At 32.5% G+C, this 18,063-nt stretch overlaps 1 protein-coding gene across 1 annotated transcript; it reads left to right on the top strand.

The window, feature by feature from the left end:
* The first annotated feature begins 643 nt into the window (after positions 1 to 643).
* Positions 644 to 15,416, top strand: LOC124362670 (senecionine N-oxygenase-like). Its single transcript, XM_046817372.1, has 7 exons — positions 644 to 956; positions 5,790 to 5,928; positions 7,206 to 7,324; positions 8,563 to 8,740; positions 10,816 to 10,972; positions 11,296 to 11,459; positions 14,036 to 15,416. The coding sequence occupies exons 1-7, from the start codon at positions 673 to 675 to the stop codon at positions 14,351 to 14,353; spliced, it is 1,359 nt and encodes a 452-aa protein (XP_046673328.1). The 5' UTR covers positions 644 to 672; the 3' UTR covers positions 14,354 to 15,416.
* The last annotated feature ends 2,647 nt before the right edge of the window (positions 15,417 to 18,063 follow it).

The following is an 18,063-nucleotide window of genomic DNA, read 5'->3' as shown; positions in this document are numbered from 1 at the left end:
TGGGAGTACGTTCCTATCACCTGACCTCATGCTGACAAGGTTACACTATCTGGAATCTAACTTCAAGGACGTATAATTATAAGATAAGATCAGGAGATGGTTTGTTGAAAAGATATGTTTTGTTAAAGAAGCAATGGGACGACCTGTACGTAATTTACTACACTCAGCTGGTCTCACTGTGTGAAGTTACTGTGTCGTATAGTACGAGCAGTGTGTATGTTGTGTAAATCAGTCATTGTGGTTAAACATGTATCGGTTCGAGAATTGTGATGTAGAGCCCAGTTTGCTTGTCGTGAGATCTAGTCGTCTTTTATAAGTATAGATCCTGGGTTCTTGGAAAAAATATTTAAAATGGTTCTCTTAGACTAGTTAAAAGAAAATAACCAAACCTGACCAAATCTGCGGAGTTAGTTTGTTCTTCCACTCAGAACAAACGTAAGTGTGTACGATAGCCTAAATAATATCTTAAACGAAAAGAACTGACCTCCTCATCACAAAGGCTCTTAAAAAACTCTAGGTTTATTGTGATAAAAACGTTGAAGTAATGAAGAAGTTGAAGATATGAAGCCGGTTCTCTTTCAGTGTTATCTAACAGAGTCATACAATAGAATAATTAGTCAGCCAGCAATACTATTGCTGCCTTCCACTTCTAAGCCAGGGACAGAGTTGGTGATGTCGGCCGAGTGGGGATATAAGAGGCGCGTTACTCAGCGCTCTTCTTCAGTAGACACCACAACTAAACGGCGACTTGACGTGATCAAGATGGCAGTGCGAGTGGCAGTGGTAGGCGCAGGACCAGCGGGATTGTGCGCGGCCAGGCACACCCAGGCTGCTGGGATGTGTTGTACCGTGTTTGAGCTAAGTGGTGATGTAGGTGGCACCTGGCAATACACAGACTGTGTGGGCACTGACGCTTACGGCATCCCCATTCACACCAGCATGTACCGCGACCTCAGGTAATGCGAAAGTCATAAGTCTGAAATGTGAGTAAAAATCATTACTTCACTGCAATTTAAAAATTGCTGATAATTGGTGGACCATAGTTCAGTTTCAGCCAAAATCTATGGACAAAAAATATTTACTTGGCTGATATTGGAATTAACCTCACAGTCACAGTTGTGTTCAGACTTTTTTTAAAGACCTCACAGATATTTGCCAAATTAGTTATTTTGAAATAGACGATAAGCCTTTCATACTGATCTCAATTAAGGGTGAGGGAGGATATGAAAAAATGTAATGTGATCAGGTCTGTTTTATTGACAATTAAGTATATCAGTTATCACAAATGCCGGTCTATGTGAAAATGATCCAAACATTTAGAGTATACGATTTTATATACAGCTAATTAGTTGCATCTTCTTAATATGATTTTAAACTGTGTAGTGGAATTTCCAGAGGCCAAGTACTATAGGTTATTATCTCTGTGGTATTATCATTTTTGTCTCTTGCAGCAAATTGGTTAGTTCTCAGCTTATTACTTATGGTACTTACAATATCAAAATGCTTTTAAATATTTTTTATGAATTTCCAGCCTGTAGATTTTTTTATAATTTATACAGTACAATCGTAGTAAAGTAGTATACAAAATTAGGGTATTACGTTATAGACCATAACCCACCTTCTAGGTCATTTTGAATTGATAGTACTCACCTTAAATCCTCACCGTAATTATTAATTTGTTATAAAGGCTAATTTTTTATAACAATTAATTAATTCGATTTTATTGTGAAAAATAATAATACAAAATCCATTAACTATTAGAAATTGATAGTTTATTTTACTGTGGGATCCGAGTAAAAATTATATAGTATTATCAAATAGGGATTGCGGCTGAAGGGACCAGGTAGGCACGCACGCACTCCTACATTCACGAGCGCAGAGGATTGGGCCAGAAACCAAAAGAAAAAGTTCCCCCGAGAGAAATCGATCGACAGCCACGCGAAGAAAGTAGTTTGTACAACTGCTATTAACAAATATTGTGTGCGTTTACAACGAATTTGCTAGATAATTATGTGGACATATTACAAACATACATATTATGAGTGTTCATTTATGCACTCACGATAACGGTTGATGCTATTATAAATGTGCAAGAGCACTATGTCTCTAATATCGTACTTTTTCTTATTAACAAAATAGACTTTGTTTAGCCACGGTACACACACACACACACAAATATATTTTTTTACTTCCTTTTAAAATATAGTACATCATGATTATTTTGTAATATATATATATATATATATATATATATATATATATATATATATATATATATATATATTGTGATATAATATAATTATTCAAGCACGTTTCTCACTTTTTTACTAAGACATGTTTTTTGTGTTTTCCGATTGCAATTCATAGAAAAACACATTTTCAATACACTGGACTTTTTATCAGGGATGTATAAGATATCTCAATGGTTGTTTTAATTGCTCAATACTTTGTCTTCTACAAGATGTAGTGAAACTCATTTTATGTGTTGAACGGATCTTTTCTCAATAATTAAATCCCGTTTCTAAATGATTTAAAAAATAAATGGACTACCTTACCCATTTCTGAGAAGATAAACGTGTTAACATTAGGCTGCAGTGACCCCCTTAGTTACTAATTAATTAAGAGTTATTAATATGTGCTTCTTTTTTACTAAAATGACAATAAATTAGGTTTACTTACCTCCGTCATATCCAAAATAAATACATTTTGAATTGGATATAAGTAAAACGAATTGAAGTTACTAATCATTGACCACAATGCTCAGATGCAGCTGAAGTTGTACATCGATGACTAAACCCTCGATTCCCATAACATCATTAGATTACATTAGTTTTCTGAAAGTATGCTATCATTTAAATGAATATTGGATCGCAATTCTATCAACAATTCTTTCTTTTATCAACGACGTTAATATTCCCATTAGATCGTAACTATCATCATCCGCTGTCATCATCAGGTTGGTTATGTATATTCGGATCGATTCTAGAAAGTGTAATCAAATAGCATTAGATGTGATGCGATTAACTCTCCATTAAGAAAGAAACTGACTAGACTGTTAAGTTGTTTGTGGGAAAACAGGTTCATCTAAATCCGTAGCGTAACCTTAACGATGGACTACACGGTGTCCAAGGTGTATTTAAACTGATAAACAACTGAGGGCAGAATTGGCGCAAACAGCTGTCCGCTATCTTCTGATCTCTCATGCCGATAACCAGGCTAGACCATTGTTTACATATCCAACAATTATATTTATTTGTACGAGAAACCGTGTAGCACTGAAATGTTAAAATCATTCATATGACAATACGAACTTCATAAATTTCAAATTCAATAATTTGAATTCTTTTACCTCCAGCCCATTTTTATTGAACTGGTTAAAATTGCTGGAGATAGGAAAGGATATCGTGAATATATTTATAAAAATACTGTTTTTGCGGGACATTTTTCCGATCCTTCTCTTCATATAAACATTCTGCGGACCTCAACGATGTACAAAAATGTTTACCCAAATTAGTTTAGCCGTTCTCAAGAATAGCGTCTAGCTAAACATTCAGAGATGATTTTTTGTATATAAGACTAAAATTATAATAATGAAAGTTTTATCTGGAAAATAGCTGCTCTGTGAAAACTTTTACAAAACTCAACACTCCGAATGTTGAATTGCTATGACTAGAATTACTTAAAACTTCGAAAATATAAATCAAAAGCGAGTCAAAATACTCTTCTCATAATCCCTTGAAACTAGACCACATAAGCATGACCACATGATGAGGAATAATGAACATCATCTCAGTCATGTCACATTGGTAGAAGGGGATGCTAGCAGTGTTCCAGCCCAATCCAGTCAAAACAAGTAGGGAGACCGTGACACAATACTCCCTCATGTTTAGGTCCGAAAATCCTTTAATATTAAGGGAATCCTACGCACTCCAAGATACATTTCCGCAGTAAAGTATACATATCGAAGAATCCTTTTTACTCCTATACTTCAATACTCCAATACCGACATTAAACATGTTCAAAATATTGTGTATTTAATTTAATAAAGTATTGCAGGAAGATTATGTTATAAATTTCCTTTTAAGATATTCCTATAGGCTACTACAAATTGGACAGCAAAATAGCGGAAGGTTGTTTGAGACCATTCTTTATAATGGTTACGGCCTTTATCTCATACTAAATACTCGTACAAATATTATTTAGCTTTATCTCTTATCACTGGTATCTAAAACTACTCAATGTCTGGAATGTTAAGAGACCATTAGAAATATAAATAACCCTATATTTTTAAAAAAATTTTGAATATAAAATAACATTTTAAAGCGTTTTTGCTATTAACACAATTTGTTTTAACGTACTTGTTAATTTTATATATTCTAGTGCAAGATATGCTAATTTGGTTATTTAGTATTTCAAAGACGATTAACTATCCTATACGCTTCAGCAAGATGGATATTCTAGAAGATAGCTCTACAAGGTAATTGGTTAATTAGTTACTTTTCGGTTGATGACCTTACCATCACATGATATAAAACCATCTCCCGATATGTCAAACGTGATACACCATTCAAACCCGCCGCTGTTACACAACACAAAAATGAAATAAAGCAACTCGGCTATGATTTATTCGAGATGTGCAATGGACTTTGCATTTAGCTAATTAGCTATTCGTATCGGGTGATTACATAACTGACCAGGAATAAAAGCGATGTAAGGGGGGCAAAGTCGAAGAAATATCATACCATTACAAAATCAGCTACCGGTATCTTTATATTATGATGTCACGTCATTCACATCAGTTTTGAAACTGACCTTGAATACAAGCTTTGGAACCACAAAAACACTTATAAATTATTATGACTCGTTTATGCAATCTACAAACGTGGCAGATAGGAATAAAAGTTAAGAGTTACAATGAATAAAAGATTATTTTAAAATATGACTGCAGCTTCTTCATCACATACGTTATGTTGTTAACCTAATGATGGTAAGCTCGCAAGATCTTGGGTGGGACCGGCTGTCCAGAAATACTCCGGATAGGCTGATCATAAATGTGTATTCTCAGACTCAATCGAAGAGTCCTAGTAAACTTTGTCAATTATAAACTCTTTGGGCCTCTACCTAGAATCTAAGAATATCAAACAAAACGTTTTTAGATTTCTTCTGTAGCAGCGACTTAACTTTCATTTAGATATAATTTCTGATGCTCCCAATGACACTGGTTTTACTCTCGCTGATGGAAGTTATTAGTTATAATTATTGGTCACTGTAGTGCCATATATAGTCAACATTTATTACTTTGTAATTGATTTCACATTTTTGACTCTGAAATATACCAACTTGTAAAGGATCATGTGTTTTTAAATTAATAAGTAACGTTACAGATGAGCTTTTGAGAATGGAAAACAATAGCCTACTTTGTCTCAGAGACTCTTCTTTTTATAAAAATAAAGTCAAGACGCTTAATGATAGAAGATGTTAATCTGACGCTTAATATTTAAAGTCTACTTTTCATTCAACAAATAATGTTGATAGTCATAAAGAGCAAGGTCGTTAAGTTTATAGACTATTTTTATACTGGTATTCAATTTTTTTAAATTGGTATTTGCGATATATATATTTTTGAGAAAAAATGTATTATGAAAATGTCCATTCACTTAGAGTGAAATTTTGATAATTTCATACAAAAAAATTTTATTCTGACGTAGAAAACACTGCTCGTGATTCTCTTCCAATTACAATTAAGATTATAATTTGTACCTTTATGTAAAACTTGCGATTTTTTTAAGGATAAACGTTCCAAAAGATGTTGTGATGTTCCCCGGCATCCCGCACAAGAACACAGAAGATTCTTACCTCACATCAGAAGAGATATTGGAGTATCTTCACAACTACGCAGACATGTTCAACCTTCGGGCACTGTGCAAGGTGAGTCAAGTAGCCTGCTTACTTGTTGCTGGGTTGAAATGACTCGAACGGGATAAGTGGGAACTTAGATTTATGAAGCTGAACAGATTTGGTGATGGATTTAGTTCAATCACTAGGTAATTTATACAGTTTCAGTACGAAATTTGAGTAATAATCATTACCGGAGAATAAGAAAGCAAGGTAGCATGAGGCTTGGTGGGTCAACACTTGGAAGGTAGGAAACAGAAAGTGTTGAGAACCAGGGACTGAAGAAGCCGATGTGAAACCAGGAGTTACGAGACCAGTACATTTGGGAATGTATATTTTAGTGCTTCAGGCCTTGAACATTAGGTCAAAATCCTTCCATCCACTTATTAAATTGATTATGTTTATAAAGCTCCCCCCCCCCGTATCGTGTCTTAAAAGACACCAACACATCTTTGCATGTTAATGCTAATTTTAGTTAAAATAAACAGCAATGCGTCTATAGTAAGATCGTTGATAATGAGTTGTTCACTGGACTCTACCCCGTTTAACGCCTAAAACGAACTTGACCATTCCGTTCACTTGTAGAATATTCTTGCAAATTTTGTTTGAAGTCTATTTAAACCACAAGGCATTTATAGCAGTTGTGTAGAGTTCCTGGGGACTTCTCCTTCTTGGATCCAAAGTCGTAGTTGTTATAATTGTTCTATAGAATATTCACGTCAACTTTTGTTTAAATTCATCCAACCACATGGTTTATACAGTAGTTGTGTAGAAAACGGAATTGACCTTGGGAGAGCAACCTTTCGGTCCGATTGTCACCAACAAAAAACTTGACCTTAGTATTCATTTGTAGTAAGTCTTAATATTTCATATAGATGCGTTAACAAAGAGGCTGCAATCGTGATGATACAAATATATGGAACTGTTTACATTTGCACTTACAATAGATGGATTATGAATCTGCCAAAATAATTGTATACACCTAATGGAATACTTCAAAAACTCATAGGAGGGTTTTCCTGCTGGACGAAAATGTTACTAAGCAAAATGTTTCCACAGAAGAACTTTTAAATAATCTATAAAAATACAAGTTTTAAGATGAGGTACGCCTTTCATCAGAAAATAAAACTTTGAAATTTTATTCTAGGAAGAAACGTTGTGTTATTACTTGAAATAAACCTGCCATAATTTTGACATTATTTTTACATAGATTGCTGTAATTATAGCCAGAACTTGATTAAACCATTAGTCTGGTAAGAAATTATAATGAAGTCCATATAAACCAACATAAAATCTATTCCATGTTGCAGTTTAACCACTATGTGAAGAGGATCAGTCGGAAAGAAGGGGAATGGTTAGTTACCGTTATAGATCTTCCAAACAACGAAGAAGGCACATACAAGTTTGATGCACTTTTCATATGTAATGGGTAAGTCTACCATAAATTGTCAGTAGCACAACACGACATGCATGTAATATTTTATTTACCAAAATATTTAATAAAAACCACCTTGCAAGTAATAAAAAACGCATTGACTCTTAATTATTACGTTTGTAAATTAGTAGCGCCGTCAGGTAAAGAAGAGAGGGTCAGCCATACAGCGTCACCGCGCTCACGCTGCATGAATGAAAGTTAAACGCATTATATTGTTTTTACTTATGAAACCACAGCAGCTCAGTCGTTTTTTATATGGAGCAAAACAATGCGAGGAATGTAAAAAACACCTTACTTGCATGCTCATCCCGTGTTCGAGTCCACACGTAAGTCGGGGTTGGTCTCATACCTAGAGACCTGCTGGCGCAAGAAAGGAACGTTGCGTGCACTCTCCGGGTGGAGATGAAAAGGGAGAAGGCTGCTGAGCTTGTTCATGATCAGACAATGGCTGCCTATCAGCGTCTTTGAGATAACTAAGTGGTGATGAACGGCAATTCTTTAGATTGAATGCAAAATTAATTGAACCCAAAATCGTGGGCAAAATGCTCACATGGGGAGATAAATCTTACCATCAGGCCACAGTTACTTTCATCTGCACCTTAGCCGGATGGGCAAAGTCACAAACCCAATAGGAGCGTATGAATTGCATAAGGGAGATCGATGATGCTCGGCTTTTCTTTTTTGAGCACGGTCGTTTCATAATTGACAGAGGGGCTTTCGACAAAAATATTGAAGATGGGGAGAGGGTTGAACCAGATAATGTCATTGACAAGACTCAGGAAGGTGATCAATTGGGATGCAGTCACTGTTGCATTTGTAGGATCTGTCCTGAAGAGATAGTTGTCTCTTAGAGATAGTCAAGAGTAGATAGTTGTCAAAGAGACCCTTGAAAATATCAAACAAGATGGAAAGACTGCTTTTACCCCTGTGCACCATTTTCCAAAATGATCATGAAGCATTGAACTCAGACATTGTTTCAGTGACACGTGGGGTTCGATTAGAGGATTTTCTTATCCAGTTAGTCCAAAGCTATCCGAATCTCCAATGAACCAATGGGGTGCTTGGATGTGGTTAATCGATAACTTCTGTAGGAAACCTTTTACGTCTTTTTTTAACTCTTGAAAAAGAATGTATTGTATAAACTGTTGTTTAGTAATCTATCATTGTGTACTTTTGATACTTTGAAGTAATACATTTATAGTTACTAATATTGTTATTATTTTGATCTTCAGTCTGAACAACAAGCCGATGATGGCGTATATAAAGGGGGCAGAGAGTTTTGTGGGCTCGAGCATGCACAGTCATGACTACCGGAAACCAGAACCATTCGCTGGACAGCGGGTGCTGATAGTGGGGGGTGGGGCCTCTGCACTTGACCTCACCAACCACATCTCCAAGTTCGCTGACAAGGTAACATTTCGACCACCAGTGACGTGAAGCACCGAAACAGAAGACCACTTTCAATTACAAGGAGAATTATTAAATAAATAATCTATTAGAGATTCAAATTACAATTGTATTACATTCGGATAATGTAATACTGTATTTAAAAACTTGTTTATATACCAACAATAGCTGAATAACAAATTATTTTTGTAATACAACATTGCATGAAATTCTTCACAGTAATTTAGAATCCTGCAATAATACTACATAAAAATTGATTACATTTATGTGGTATTTTCTGAATCGCATTTAAATAATTGACAATTATACAATATAAGACGTGAAAAAATTATACATTCATACATAAAATTTAATTTAGTAATAAATTATTGGTATACATTTTCTTACAAAGTTTTAATTTGTAATGTAGTTATTATTGAATACAGTAGGAAACATCTGTATCTGTAAGTAATTTCAACAAGAACTTGGATGTATGAATACGTACAATCATGAGTTCAAATTATCATGCATAATTATTTAATCTCTTAATTGGAAACTTAAAATACAGTAAAGTTATTTATTGACATATTTTAATGGTACCTTATTGGAATATTTATTTAAACGACTTTATAATATAATATTATTGCTTCGCAAAATTCGTATGTTCTTCGAAGATCAGTTTAATAATTTAGTATTATACATTTCTTAAATGATTATTGTATCTTTGGAAATGGTTTAAACAGTTCCTAGGATGATGCTTCAGATAAATTCATTTCTGTATATTCAGAATTCAGAATCAGAATCATTTATTGGCCACATAAATATTTCATACAAAAATAAATAGGCAAGTCACAAATTTTATCATAACTTAAATTCACAGTTATATCTTAAAAGTCTAAGATTGTCCACTCTCCATTCATAAACTCCTGGATAGAGTAAAAAGCATTTTTTAACAAAAATTCCTCAACTCATCTTAAAACTAGCATTGTTAAGCAGTCTTATCTCTAGAGGAATTTTATTAAGGCATTTACTAGACATAATCAATGGGCTCTTATCACTCTTATGGAGTCTATTTTGAGGCATGTCGACACAATGCTTAAATCTAGTCTCATATGCATGGATCTCACCTCTTTGTTGTACCCTGTCTCCATTTTTCCGTACATAAATCAGACATTGTTCAAACCTGCCAACTCCAGCTATAGTACGAATTGCTTTTATTGAACAAGAAATACATCCTGTGCATGGACAGAGCCCCATGCTATCAACCCATACATCATATGACACTGGAACAGGCCACAGTATATGCAATGGTATAAAATTATACTAGTATTTCATTGTAGTCATACCTTATTTATGTGCTTTGATGTTCTTAGTATAACCAGTGCTGCATGTGGTGGTGAACTAAGGACTGGGGACGGTTAGTCGGACAATAGCAACTATATGGGCCTCAGGTCTCTCAATGAGCTTCACGTCATCAGGTTCTGAAGAGCCTCCAGCCCAGGAACCTCAAGGTGTCACTGGGGGAAAAGAGTGTATTTACTGTAATTAATCGGTACTCTAGTTTATTTAGAAAGCTTTTCAAAACATTTTTCAGCTCTAGGTCTATCGTTTTTCAGCATTCAGCTCTGCTTCTGGTAAATATTGACCAGCAAGAGAGTGTCTTGGAAGGTAAGAAAGGGTTTAACTGATTTTGCCAAGTTTGTTCTTTACTTGTTTATAATTGTATTTTCTGACTGAAAATGATCAAATAACTGAAAAAGTCTGTACAAACAGACTGAAGTAAATGAATCCTCAAGAAACAGAAATCCTCAACAAATATCTCAAACCTTGAATTGTTAACACATTAAAATTGATGTGAAAATGGCTTTAAAGAAATGAAATAAAAATGTAATATAAGAACACAAGCTAAAAATAATATGAAATTTGTTGATTACTTTTTATTTTTGTTTCCATATGATCAGAATTCAATAATTTATATTTTTACAATTATTAAAGACTAATGAGTGATAAAGTGTGGAATCATTGCTTAATTTTTCTATAAATTATTATGTACAAATGCACACTGTAAATCTAATATAAATTTATTTATTTTGTACCAGGTGTTTTTATCTCATCGCTCAGACAGATTCAAAGTGGAAAACCTGAGTCTGGCAAACAATGTTGTATACAAACCTGAAGCCCAGGAGTTGTTTACCCATTCTGTAGTGTTTCAAGATGGTACTATTGAAGATATTGATGCTATTGTTTACTGCACAGGTAACTGTTTTAGATTATCCTATTTATTTACTTACACATACTCCCATGGCAGTTTATGTCTCAGAGCTGGGACTCAGGTGAACCCCCCAACCCACATTCCCATCCATTTACCTGCTTTATCTTTTCTTTTTTTGTTCTACTGCACAGGTAACTGTTTTGGTTAATCCTACTTACAAATGTAGGGCCGTACTCAGCTTTGGTGGGCCCTGTCATGTCCTACACCACCGCATCCTGTTACACAGCTTCATCCCCCCTCACCATTATCCCATTGACAACATCTTATTATTATTAAATGTTGTCTAAGTTGTACTTGTTTATTACAGGATACAAGTGCAACTACTCCTTCATGGATGGGTCCTGTGGCATCACGGAAGATGATGGATTGGTCTACCCTTTATACAAACATTTTGTTAACGCTAACCAAAACTCCATGTGCATTCTGGGAAATATGTGTCACTCTATGCAGTTCCCCACTTTTGACATTCAGGTGGGCTTCCTGTTTATTGAACAGATAAATAACATTGTTTTCTAATTATATGTACAATATATAAAACCAAATCAACTCTCCACTTCTGGAATTTTTGCACCAAATAGAAGGGCATTTCTTAGAATCAAAATTGCATTATTGCTTTTATTATTTTTCAACTTCTCGGATTCCACATTCTTCATCTGGAAAATTTAGTTGCAGAGTATGCAGACTTAGATTCAAATAGATAAAATCATGTATTGGCAAAGTAAAGATTTCTAATGTTGAATAAGTGAATTTCTAAATGTTGTACTATTACAAGATTTAGCTATGGTGATAGACTTTACAGTGTAAAGACACAGTTGTTAATAGTGTCCACTTTTAAAAACTCCCCAAAGCTCTTTTAATAATCCAAGCAAACTGTAATTATTATAAATGCCTAATTTGGAGAACGAGTACTTATAGAAGGGTTTTCTCAATTGATCCACTACAGATTTAAATCCTATTTGGCTTTCAAATAGAACTAGATAAGTTGTTATTGTGACTCTAAAGATGATTATATCTACAGTCCTCTTGAGCACATAGAACACTATTATCAATGTGATTTAATCACAATAATAATCATTAACAATAACTGATAAAGAATTGGTTGATGAAACCAATTGGAGATTTGGTATATCTAACATTTCAACTTTAATTTTTAATTAAACTGTTTTGCCTTAGACCAATTAAAACTGAGTCATTGTTCCTCAGCTCCTAAATTTATCTTACCCAGATTTTCTATTAATTAATTACTACATTAGGGTATGGAATACTCAGCTTCAAGTTGGTATAGAAATTTAAAATAACTGGTAGGTTATTATTATATCTTTTAATTATTTATATATAAAATTAAACAACAAAATAAAAAGCACAGTACCCAGCACATACCCTTTTGATACACACAGTTTGTTGATTGGTATTACCTCAAATCTTTTGTTGTCAAATTTTTTGTTACTCTAATGGCCTAACCCATCTTATCAATCTGCTAGTTTTTCTCGAAGTAAGCATACAACCATGAAACATCCTATACTCTTTTTTATAAAGTAATTAATAAGGTCATGTCATTGTTTAGACAATCAAACATTTTACTGAAGTTTAGTTTTATAATGACCAATGTGTTCGCTGACTTCATGTTATCTACTATGATTGTATTTAAAAATGCTAAATTGCAGACAGAATCGATAAAGCTGAGCTCATTTTCCAGTAGGTAAATGTTGATAGCAATTTGATTTTTAAACCTGATTTCCTCAATGATTAGGAATTCTAGTTGTGTCAAGGAGATTGGTCTGTAATTTTCTATTTGACCTTTTACCATTTTTATGTGTAATAACATTAGCTCTCTAACTACCTAGATGGGGAGATGGAAATAAATAGAGATAATTGTGTAAGTTCAATCTTTTGGTAATGGCACTTAATTGTGACAAAATTTCATTATTTTAATAGTGTTATCTGTTGATAAAGGTTTAACAGAGAAGTGTATGGTTTCAACAAAGGAATACTAATGAGATTTTTGGGTTGGGATGATTAATTTGTTACCCTTTTTTCTGTCAAAAATCAAATTCTGTTAGTTTTATTCAATATTGTTTGTGAATAAGAAGTTAAATTCTAGAAGGGAATGTTTCCCTCTTACATTTTCATGATCAATTTAAATGAAGCAAAAGGTATAATCCTTGTTTGGTGTTTTAAATAATTATATTCCAAACTGCTTGTTTTTTATTATGGACTTCTCAGTACGAGCAGCACTTGCTCATATCATTAATTTTATCATTATAAGCCTTCGTCAGTTGTTTAGAAAAATGCTTGACTTCCTCACTGCCATAAAGATGATCCCTTTCATTTACTCTTAGAAATTCATTCATTAAACTTAAAACTTCTTTGTCACAACATAACCTATGTTTTCTATTTTTATTTCTACATTTTTTAGTGGACATGTAAGACTTATGTTATTATGCCTAGACACTTGTTGGTCTCTTGTACGTTGTCTTGTAGGAATATGCCAGTTTTGAAGACACCATCAATGGATGACTACTGTTCTTACATATTCTGGTAGCTAGAAGTCTTACAATATCATATTCTGATACGGGCTCTTACAAAGTTGTTGCCTCTGGTAGATTTTATATATCAATCCTTACATGCCACATCAAAATGATTTCTACTGCATGTTGGATGAGAATCTAGAATCTTTGGAAGAATAACAACTGCTTAATCTGCAATGTCATTAACATTATTTGGTAGTTGATAGATACTGATCATCACTAATAGTTGTTTTCAGTTACCTACTTCAATTTACACATTAGATATCTCTTCACAGACTATGCTACAAAATTCTAAGTTCTTATTTGATTTTGCATTACTTCACTTTTGAATACTGTTATTCCTCCCTCAACATAATAATGCTCCCTTTCATATTGCAACATTTCATTAATCTTCATTTCATTTCATGAATTATTAATTTCGCTTAAGGATATATTTAATTTAATTACCAAGTATAACAATCTTCATGAATAATAATTTAATATAATGAACGTATTTTTAATAAAATATTTATATTTTAGGTGCGATTCTTCTTGAAAAGCTTGACTACTGGCTTCCTGCCAAAGAAAGAAGACATGTTACAAGACATCAAAAAACATGCTGAAAAAAAACTGGTGGATGGAAAACCAAAAAAACTTTACTTCATCACAACAGCAGAGGAAGATGCAGACTACTACGGCAACCTGGCAGCATTGGCCAACATTGACCCTCTTCCAAGAGTGCTCACCAAGATCCACGCTAGAGCTGTCTCTCAGATCTACGACAACTTCCCGCTCTTCCGTGGAGACAAGTATAAAGTTATTGATAATGAGACATTTGTGGTTTCCCCTCCAGCCTGAGCTTTGAACAATGTTTCGTCTGGAATCCAACAGTAGGTACCTGAATAGTTGTGAGATTTTTTCTGAGACTGGACAGAAAAAGTTCTCAATAATTGAACATCAGCATTGAACATTAACGTATAATACTCAAAGAATGTATTGAATAAGGATAAGATATACTTAGTTTATAATATTTATGTGTTGAAATAAAATTATTATTTCTTAGTTTATAGATATTTTTAGAATCGAATTAATGAATTGAACTTCAAATATATATTTAACAAGTTGTTTGAATAAGAGCCTTGATATGAAACCTTCTTAAGGTGAAACCGCAGAAGTTTTAATAATCCAGCTTAAAAGTTCAATTCAATGTTTTATTTTAAAGGTTCAAATTATATATTCTAAAAAATGTTCTAACTTTAAAATTCGTAGACTTACATATATTATTATATATTAATACCTAATTGGAATTTTAAAAGTTTTAAAATATTTATTTTTTAAATTAAAAAATTAGTAAAATAAGCACTTAAGCTCTTAATCATTTTTAATACTCACAATATTTGTAATGTATTTTATATTTTTAGTAATGAGTTTTAATAATTATTTAATGCTCTATTTATGTGTAACTCATTGAGTAAAAAGTGGCTTTTTCAACTATAAAGATAAAGTATCACAACCTCTGGCCCTGGGCAAAATATTCTTTTTCTTTTTAACAATGGATCCATATTGCTTGTTCCATCTCTTGGATTATCTATATAATAACCATTACAAAAGGTCACTTTTGATTAAATTTAACTGATTACAGCTAATCTTAATAACTATAACATTTCTTTGAAGAAAGTGGGAGTTAATAAAATTAAAGCATGCAGCCCACTGCAAATTTTTAACTAAATTTTCATTAATATAAGAATTTTTGCATGTTTTTAATAGCGTAATTTTAATATTATTTAAGATTTATTTATTTATTAGAATACATGTTTGTAACATAATTGTAAAGCAATCTCATTTAACCAGTATTTGTTATGATACTCTCTCTGTATGTTTTGTGAATAATTTCATTAAATAAATAATTTAATTAAATTGAGTTCTTTTTGGCTTTCAAATTTTTCAACTCTGTAAACATTGTAGCATAAAACAAACTATGATAATAACAGAGTATAAGGTAGATATACGTTTTTATAACATTTTTATTTCTTATAAAACCAGAATCTTTAATTATGTAACCAAGAAAGATTAATTGACTGCCTGTTGTCTTCATTTCAGACCCATAAGAATAATTCTAAGCCCAACATTTCAGACCCATAAGAATATTGCTAACCCCACATTTCAGACCCATAAGAATAATGCTACACCCCAAATACTTTTGCAGTTACGTTCAATCATAGTAGATATTTTATTTTAAAGATACAATTAATAAACATTTGAACACTTAGGTTTGTCGATAGTAATATTGTTTGTTCAGAAAACTCGAAATACCATACTATATATTTTGGATATTTAAAAAGTTTACACTTTACCAGAAAATCTCCAAAACATTGCTGTATGATTTATATTTAATTTGAAAACCCTACCAAAACCAAATTTACATCCTCCCCCCCCCCTCTGCATTATTAAAAGTAAAATTGTTGTTAAGTTTAATATTGTTCTTACCAAATACTAAAGAACCGTGCTAAATTTTTTGGCGAGTTCATAGTTTAATATGTTTAAATAATTAATTAATGCTTAGGAATGGTTTTTGTGCCTTATCTAAATCATCCTTTTAAATGATGAATAAAGGTTTTCTTGCCTGAATCAAAGATATCAATGATTATAAACAGTCACTTGTTATAAACAATTTGTTATAAACAGTTTAAACCAAACACGTTTTAAGTAGATGATCAGTAATCAAGTTCTATATTTCAGAACTGAGACGTTTAAGTCAATAACCTTGAGACATAGATTATTTCACATCCATTTTAATAAACTCGGACATTCGTGTCGGCCCCCGCGGCACTGACGAAAGCTTGCTATTTAGATCTTGTTACGCAATGTAATATTGCATAAGATAACACTGCGCACGTGACTACTTCAAACTTCCGTATTTTTCTAGAGCTGATAAAATAATCATTGAAAACTTTTCCATGCCACACATTTAATATTCGTCAAAACACGAGTGAAGCAATCTGAAGATAATTAATAAACCATGACACGTTTAAATTAAAGTTAATGAACAGTGAATTTAGGTATATTTGTATTATAAACATGTTCATAACAAATATACCTAAATTCACTGTTCATTAACTTTAATTTAAACGTGTCATGGTTTATTAATTAATTATCTTCAGATTGCTTCACTCGTGTTTTGACGAATATTAAATGTGTGGCAAGATCTAAATAGCAAGCTTTCGTCAGTGCCGCGGGGGCCGACACGAATGTCCGAGTTTATTAAAATGGTTGTGAAATAATCTATGTCTCAAGGTTATTGACTTAAACGTCTCAGTTCTGAAATATAGAACTTGATTACTGATCATCTACTTAAAACTGTTTGATTTAAACTGTTTTATAACTTTACAGTTAAACAGCGTGGTTAACGTAAACTTTTTTCTGAAAGATCACAATATCGTCATTTGTAGGTTGAATTAAGGTTTTAAAAAATCTGGAATTGTAGTTTTTGACATGAAATCTAATATCCAATACCTAATTATATCAAATTACTATAACAGACCAAAATAAATTAATATAATAATAAATAATATTATGAATAAAAAGTATTATGAAGGATAGTTTTACTTCCGTAAATGTACAAATGTCAATGAGGCCGTGACTTCCATTAGTTAATACACAGAAACCTTATGTTGGTTATAAGTATTTATATTTTTAAACCAGTCCAAGATTCAGAAATTTAACCCATTTACAAAATTAATTAGCTATTGAGGTTTATCATCGCCCATTATTCAGTAGAGGGAACTAAAAAAGAAAAAGAGCATTCATGAATTTTGCAAAAAGATTTCCTTGCATTTATTATTATCAGACTATTAAATATTGAGTTCACTACAAGCACGATTTTTAGAAGTTTGTGGAAACAAACCTATATCAGATAACTGATATTTCGTATAAGGCGGAAAACCATTAGAAACTGTTTCCGGTTGTTATTGATATATAAAAACAGAGAAATGACACCATGCATACACTACGCTCCAATCTCTAGGGTTGTCATTCGCTAATTACTGTCTTGAAATGTAATCTATAATCATTTTCTAATGGAAAACAAGCTAATAGCATAACATTATCAAACTTTGTTATGTAGATTAGTTTATAAATTAAGCATACATTTTTGTTGAAACGTAACAATTATAGTCTGTAGTGCTTGCTCGGAAACATCGCAACGACCGTAAACACAGCTATCTTGTTTTTAGCAGCAGTCACTTCACTTTTTCACTGCCGCAACATTCACAAAGATTTTACACTTTTAATGCCCTCATACAAATTAATTAATTAAACAAATTGTAATTAATATAAGAAATAACAAAATGTAATGGTTTTGCGCAATAGAAAATTTTTGTAAATATTGATTTAATTAATAAAAATAATAAATATATTTAATTTGAATGCAATAGTAATTTATTGCTGTTACATGTTCATAAAAACTTAACAGCTTTTATGAACCTGTTAAAGTTTATAAATAGGTGGACGAAACATTGGTTTTTTGTTTAAAATTTATTATTGAGGAATACGCCAATCCTTGAAATGCA

This window comes from Homalodisca vitripennis, chromosome 1 (assembly GCF_021130785.1).
Source record: "Homalodisca vitripennis isolate AUS2020 chromosome 1, UT_GWSS_2.1, whole genome shotgun sequence".
In the NCBI taxonomy this organism is placed as follows: domain Eukaryota; kingdom Metazoa; phylum Arthropoda; class Insecta; order Hemiptera; family Cicadellidae; genus Homalodisca; species Homalodisca vitripennis.
The sequence above is the reverse complement of the archived record's forward strand: the minus strand, read 5'-3'. Positions and strand labels throughout refer to the sequence as shown.

Excerpts from the sequence above, each read along its gene's own strand:
- LOC124362670 (XM_046817372.1), top strand. The coding sequence starts at position 673 with ATGTCGGCCGAGTGGGGATATAAGAGGCGCGTTACTCAGCGCTCTTCT. Across the intron at positions 5,929-7,205 it reads ACCTTCGGGCACTGTGCAAG|TTTAACCACTATGTGAAGAG; the intron begins GTGAGTCAAGTA and ends TCCATGTTGCAG. Across the intron at positions 7,325-8,562 it reads GCACTTTTCATATGTAATGG|TCTGAACAACAAGCCGATGA; the intron begins GTAAGTCTACCA and ends TTTGATCTTCAG.